This window comes from Mandrillus leucophaeus, unplaced genomic scaffold (assembly GCF_000951045.1).
Source record: "Mandrillus leucophaeus isolate KB7577 unplaced genomic scaffold, Mleu.le_1.0 Scaffold54, whole genome shotgun sequence".
Classification (NCBI taxonomy): Eukaryota; Metazoa; Chordata; class Mammalia; order Primates; family Cercopithecidae; genus Mandrillus; species Mandrillus leucophaeus.
The window spans coordinates 1514402-1520739 of record NW_012105808.1 but is presented as its reverse complement, the minus strand read 5'-3'; the positions used below and the strand labels follow the sequence as shown (position 1 = coordinate 1520739).

Here is a 6338-nt window from a genome sequence, read left to right as displayed (position 1 = left end):
CCCGCATAGGATCCTCCTGCCCCAGCCTCTCACATAGGATCCTCCTGCCTCAGTCCCCCCGCATAGGATCCTCCCACCTCAGCTCCCCCGCATAGAATCCTCCCGCCTCAGCCTCCCACATGGGATCCTCCCGCCCCAGCCCCCCTCTGCATAGAATCCTCCCGCCTCAGCCTCCTACGTAGGATCCTCCCACCCCAGCCCCCCTGCATAGGATCCTCCCGCCCCAGCGCCCCCACATAGGATCCTCCCACCTCAGCCCCCCGCATAGGATCCTCCTGCCCCAGCCCCCAGCATAGGATCCTCCCACCCCAGCCCCGCTCTGCATAGGATCCTCCCGCCTCAGCCTCCTGCATAGCTGGGACCACAGGCATGAGCCACCCGGCCTGACCTGCATGTACTTTTATTTATTTATTTTTGAGACAGAGGTTTGCTCTTGTTGCCCAGGCTGGAGTGTGGTGGAACAACCTCAGCTCACATGCAACCTCCGCCCCCTGGGTTCAAGTTCAAGCAAATCTCCTGCTTCGGCCTCCCAAGTAGCTGGGGTTACAGGCATCTGCCACCATGCCTGGCGAATTTTTTGTTGTTGTTGTTGTTGAGACAGAGTGAGACTCCGCCAGGCTGGAGTGCAGTGGTGCGATCTCAGCTCACTGCAAGGTCCACCTCCTGGGTTCACGCCATTCTCCTGCCTCAGCCTCCCGAGTAGCTGGGACTTCAGGAGCCCGCCACCACGCCCAGCTAATTTTTTTTGTATTTTTAGTACAGACGGGGTTTCACTGTGTTAGCCGGTATGGTCTTGATCTCCTGACCTCGTGATCTGTCCGCCTCGGCCTCTCCAAGTGCTGGGATTACAGGCGTGAGCCACCGCGCCTGGTCTGTTTTTTGTATTTTTAGTAGGGACAGAGTTTCACCGTATTGACCAGGCTGGTTTCCAACTCCTGACCTCAGGTGATCCACCCACCTTGGCCTCCCAAAATGCTGGGATTACAGGTGTGAGCCACCATGCCTGGCCTCTGCACACACTTTTAAAAATACCAATATTTTTCCTTACACAGGGGGAGAACTCTGTCTCGGTCGATGGGAAGTGCAGTGACTCCACGCTGCTGAGCAACTTGTTAGAAGAGATGAAGGCGACGCTGGCCAAGTGTTGAGAGCTGCCTGCGAGCCCCGCCCACCCGGGGACCGCAGCCCTGACGTGTCTCGCCTCTCCTCGGTCGTGTGTACTGTACGCAAGCCTGAGTGTTAATTTAATTAACTCCTTGTTGTCGCCCGCCGTGTAGACGTCCGAGGTCGTACGTTGCGTTGAATTATCCGACCGTCCTTTTTTACTGTGACTCTTCCCACTCTCTTTGGCAGGAAGTCCCCTTCACGTCCCCAGACCAGCAAGGGCCCCCCCACCTGGCCTGTGCCTGCCCCGCGCTGGAGGCTGAGTCCTTGAATGTGGCTTCAGGGGCTCGTGTCCTGGGCCAGGGCCCAACGGGCACCACATGAGGGGCACTTGGTGGACAGGGCGGGGCTGACGTGGCCTCCTCTGGGGTCACCTGCTTTTGTCCCAAAGGTCCTGACAGTGGCGTCCGGGGTAGGGCAAGGAAGGGCCGCTGTCGCCAAGGTTTTCTGTCCCAGGACCCACGGTGGGAAAGCGGTTTTGCCGGGCGTTGTCCATCGTCAGTGTGCTCGTGGGCTGGTGGCTGGGCCCTGGGATCCCAGGCCACGCGCCAGCCAGGCTGTGGGCAGGGAGGGGCCAGGGACGCCGAAGAGAGGTTGCCGTCAGAACCATGGACCGGGTGGGATGAGGCCTCTGCCACCATTCTTCCTGGTCAGCAGAAGTGCAGCTCGACGAGCTTAGGTTTGGGGTGGGGGTGTGTGGTCGCGTCCCCTGCTTGCCACTGTGCGCACCAAGGTTTCTCCACGTCCTTCCCAGCACTGTTAGGAAGGCCCGGGCAGGGCCTGGAAGCACCTGACCCGGGCTGTTCTCCTGTGTTGAAGGAGTGTGCCCAGTGCCCTTGGGCAGGACCTGGGAGAGCCCCCACCAGGCAGGGCAAGGGGACTCTGCTCAATCCCCGTGGCCAGCGTGGGCACAGGACTGACCCTTCCTCAGAGATAATGACATTTTATCTTTTCCTTTTGATGAAAACTGTCACTTTAGCATGTAATCTATTACAGAATCCCGTGCAGTGATTCTAGGATTTGAAATTATATGATGTGTTACATAAGAATTTATTTGCTATCGACATTCCCGTATAAAGAAGAGAGACATATCACGCTGCTGTCATGATTTTGTGTCAAGATGATCCAATAAAGTTGTAAAACAGGCATTTCCACATGGGGCCTTCTGCCTGACCTGGTCATGCGGCGCTGCAGGGTTGGAGCCTCTGCGCCTCAGCTCACGGGCCCTTGGGAGGTGGCCTCCGTCCCCAGCACCATGCAGGCCTGGGGCTCGGGCAGGCACAGGCCAGGGAATCCCCCACCCCGTGGAGGCCTTGGTTCCCAGCATCTCCCCCCAGGGCTGTGCAGGGGAGCAGGTGCCCGCTCTCCCTCCCGTTCCGCAGGAGCCCCTCAGGGCAGGGACAGATCCAGAATTGAGAACTGCGGAAGAGCAGCCACCCCGCCCCTGGGTGAATTTGCCTCCTTTACACCAGCCTTACACCTTGAAGATGGGAGCCTCGAGCAAGGTGACGCTGGGTCAGTGAAGCCCCTGCCAACTCTAACCCAAGACGCGGCCGTGGTGGTAGGCATTTGGTGGCAGGGGGCGCAGAGCAGCACAGACGGGACCCCAGCCGCGGCCCGCACCAGCGTCCTTTATAGAAAACAGTGCCTTGAAAGCACCTGCCGCAAGCCTCTTTCCTGTTAAATACGCTCGCCAGCCTCGGAGGAAGCATCTTTCACAGCCAGGACCCGGCGCCACCACTCCGGATGCTGTCCTCAGTGGCCACTACCACGTTCTCCCCCGACACGCGTGTGGCTGCATGTCCCACGGAGCCTGGGAGGCGCTTGGCCACCTTCCTACACGCCGTTCCTGACAGCGAATGTGCCCATGCGCCCCTCCCGTGACGGAAGCCTGAGGCGGCCGCGGAACAGTGCGTGGGGCCCACGCTGGCAGCGCCAGTGTGCTCAGGGCTGTTCTCGCCAGTGTCCTGCAGCCGCCCCAATGCCGGAGCAAAGGGACACTCGAGGAAGTGAGGAGACCAGCAGAAGCGAGGAGACCACCGGGCTGAGGTCGCCCGAGTGAGAATGGGACTTGGAGCGGCACCACTGCACAGATGGAACACGAGTCCCTCCCTCCTGTGTCTCAGGACTGGTCAGCCAGGGTCAGGCAGTCGTGGCCCCGGCTCTGGCCATCATGCCACACCTGTTGCTGGCACAGAGCTGAGACAGCCACAGTTCCTGCGTTCCTTGGCTCGGATCTGATGTGACCAGAACACCTAAACGCACTAGTGCTGGCCCTGGTCTCGACCATACTGTGGCCTCGCTTTGGGTGGAAGAACCCAGGCACTCTGTGGGCTTGTGCGAGCCTACCTGTGTGTGCTCAGGTGGGCCACAGCCCCACATCTAGGAGTCCGGGGACACTCCCTGAGGCCCTGTGAGTGTGGCTCCGAGTCGGCCCCCATGGCTGCGGACCTGAGGCCAGGACCTGCCCTGCTCTGTCTGGGACTTTTAGGCCTCCCCAGAAGCCCACCTCCAGCCCCCAGAGGCTTCCCCCTGCCCCGACAAGAACTGTTCTGCAAAGAGAAACATCAGGGACTTTAATCATCACGTCTCGCAGCTCCGCAGACCTGCCCAGGCGCTGACGCTGTACACGGCCCCCTCCCTCCCGCCCTCCCGGCCCTGGCCAGCTCAGGCTCTGTCTGGGGTTGGAGGGGGTTCCTGAGGCAGCAGCAGCCCAGCTCCAGAGGGACAGGCGGGGGCTGTCCAGCTGAGTCCTGGCCCCACGTTGCGCTGGGGCAGGCCCGGCTGCTGTCAGTGCTGCTTGAGACACTCAGCAGCATCTTCCAAGGTCAGGTTGGCCAGGTGTGGGGGCTCCAGACACCTGAAGGCCGGCGATACCAGGCTGTGGGGAGATGAGGCTGCCTCAGCTCTCCATGTCCCCCCACCGCCTGCCTCCCTGCCTGGGGGTCTTTGCTGGGGGGCCCCAGGCCTCTCCTCCCCGCTGGGATATGTGGTCCTATGTGTGGCCACATCCATGACACCCGCGTGCCTGGGATTTCAGAAGGGTGTGGGGGCCGCGGCACGCAGTGCTTAGGAGCACCCCTTCTCCCGAGGCCTCCCTTCTCTAGGTCACTCACAAGGCTGGGGTGGCTCTGTGTGTCCCAGGCCAGGAGAAGGAGGAGGAGTGTAGTTTGTTCGTGAAACCACCACATGGGTGTAGTTGCAGAGGTGACATCCAGCAGGTGTCCCAGGTATAGGGAGAGCCCCACCTGCGGTGCCCCCACTGACCTAGAGGACCCCCAATCCCCCGCCTTCCTTTACTCCCTTCCCCTGAAGGCCAGGTTAAGGCAGCCTTACCTCATGCTCACGTCCTGTCTGAAAGGCAATATGGGGCAGTCAGCTCCTCCATGGGGCACCCCTAACCATCGCAGGGAACCCTCCCAGGCTCTGACCACAGACCTGGGGCAGGGGTGGAACCAGACCCTATGGGGACCCTTTAAGCAGGATGCCCCCCTCCAGCTAAGGGTCAGAGACCTTTGAGGGTGAAAGGGACTGCGGCCACCTCCTGCGAAGAGCTGGGTTGGACGTGGGAGCTGAGGGAGCCAGCCTGTGCCCCACACATACTCACCCACGAGGTGCTCACACACGTGCACTGCCTGTGTCGGTTTGAGGAGGGGACTTACTTGTGCCAGTTATTTCTACAAGGACAGTGGGTTTGGACTCAGGAGGCCGAGTGACCACGGCCAGTGTTCCCTCCCAGGCCCAGGTGAGCTTGCTGCCGCCCCAAGACCCCACTCACATGTAGTTCAGCAGGCCCTGGACAGCTGACTCCCACTGCTCCGAGGACCTATGGGACGTGGGCTTGGAAGTGGTGCGCCCCTGAACCCCCGAACCCACCCTACCCTGATGACGAGGGCCAGGTGGAAGGTGGGGAACCCCCTCCAAGGAGAGCCTGGGACCCCAGGGACAGCAGGGCCCTGGCATAGGTGGGTGTGATGCCTGAGCCCTACTCGCAGTTATAGCCAAAGCAGGCGACGTGCGAGTCTGTGCAGTTGTTGCAGGAGATGGTCTCGTACTGGAAGATGCCTGAAACACACGACAGCCGCCAGGGCTCCCCTCGGCCTCCAGGGCCCCGAGCTGCCGCCAGCGCGCCCCTCAGCCTGGACAGAGCCTCGCTTACCACAGTGGCGCTGACAGTCGAGGCGACCTGTGGGAAGGCAGGACAGCGCCGTCTTACCAGGCCCAGCCTTGTCCCCAGTCCTGCCTCCTCCCAATCCGTCAAAGCCTCGGGGCCTGTCCCTCGCCACTGGGGCCCAGGCTCACGTGGTTTTCATGTATGTGTGTCCATGGCCCAGAGGGAAGGGGTCCCCAAGGTGACCCCCAGCGTGGGATGGAGCAAACTTCAGGGGAGGGCGTGGCGATGCTCCCAGCGCCTCTGGGGGCTACTTAGGGGAGGACCCGCGGGGTGATGGCATTGATCCTTCAGGGGCTGGGCTGGGTCCCTCCCTGGGGAGCTGCCCTCCTCCCCAGCTGCCCGGTGCCAGGTGCCCTGTTCACATCGCTCCAGCCTCAGCCAAGCCCCGTGGGTCTCCGAGGCTCTGGGCCACACCTCCCTCCCCTGAAGCCTTATTTGCTCACTTTCAATGATGGCGTTCTGGATGAGGTGCACCTGCTCCCGGAAGATGTTGCGCAGCTCGTTGGGGAAATACCCTGAGGAGTCCAGGCAGGAGAAGGTCAGGCTCAGGCGGTGGGCGGGGTGTCCTGGGGTGGGCGGGCCCCGCCTCGGTTTCGCGCCCCTTACCCGGGAAGTACATCTTCCCCTGGTACAGCTGATCCATTCTCTGGTACACTGCTGTCGCCACTTGGTCCAGCTTCTCCCGGGCTGCGGGCAGGAGAAGCAGCCAGGTGACCGGCCTGCCCGGGGGTCTCGCTGGGGGGTAGTCGGGACTGGGCTGGGCTCCGGCACTCACTGATCTCGGCGGGGATGGCCAGGTGCAGCTCCTTCATCGTGTCGTCGCTCCAGTCGGTGAGCAGCGCCCCTGACACGGGGATGTCGCCCACCCACCAGGACTTGAGGTTCACATGGTGGCGGTAGAAGGAGAACTTCTCGGAGAACTTGCTGTGACAGTGCAGACAGCCGTGGGCCAGCGCCGCCGTCACGCCCACCAGGCACAGCAGCAGGGCCATGCCCGTCC

General features: G+C 61.9%; 2 protein-coding genes across 5 annotated transcripts in view; one reads left to right on the top strand and one right to left on the bottom strand.

The window, feature by feature from the left end:
• The window catches only part of AP3D1 (adaptor-related protein complex 3, delta 1 subunit), a 47726-nt gene extending 45414 nt beyond the window's left edge, over window positions 1-2312 (top strand). Inside the window, exon 31 of the mRNA XM_011997438.1 lies at window positions 1053-2312. Coding sequence (XP_011852828.1) covers window positions 1053-1148 — 96 coding nt within the window. The 3' untranslated portion in view covers window positions 1149-2312. The remainder of the gene's footprint in view (window positions 1-1052) is intronic.
• Window positions 2313-3717: 1405 nt separating this feature from the next.
• Window positions 3718-6332, bottom strand: IZUMO4 (IZUMO family member 4). 4 transcript variants are annotated; one of them, XM_011997434.1, is made up of 10 exons: window positions 6114-6332; window positions 5945-6025; window positions 5782-5853; window positions 5324-5350; window positions 5154-5229; window positions 4943-4990; window positions 4827-4841; window positions 4501-4518; window positions 4281-4334; window positions 3721-4045 (listed from the first exon to the last, which is right to left on the bottom strand). In XM_011997434.1, exons 1-10 carry the CDS (start codon window positions 6328-6330, stop codon window positions 3955-3957), a joined length of 699 nt encoding a protein of 232 aa, XP_011852824.1. In that variant the 5' UTR covers window positions 6331-6332; the 3' UTR covers window positions 3721-3954. The 4 variants fall into 4 exon arrangements, with proteins under 4 accessions (XP_011852827.1, XP_011852824.1, XP_011852825.1 ...); XM_011997435.1 differs by lacking the exon at window positions 4281-4334; XM_011997436.1 differs by lacking the exons at window positions 4281-4334; window positions 4501-4518.
• Window positions 6333-6338: the final 6 nt, after the last annotated feature.

Coding starts and splice junctions, on each gene's coding strand:
- IZUMO4 (XM_011997434.1), bottom strand. CDS start 6,330: ATGGCCCTGCTGCTGTGCCTGGTGGGCGTGACGGCGGCGCTGGCCCAC. Junction 6,026..6,113: donor GGCCATCCCCGCCGAGATCA/GTGAGTGCCGGA, acceptor TCCTGCCCGCAG/CCCGGGAGAAGCTGGACCAA. Junction 5,230..5,323: donor CGACTGTCAGCGCCACTGTG/GTAAGCGAGGCT, acceptor CGTGTGTTTCAG/GCATCTTCCAGTACGAGACC.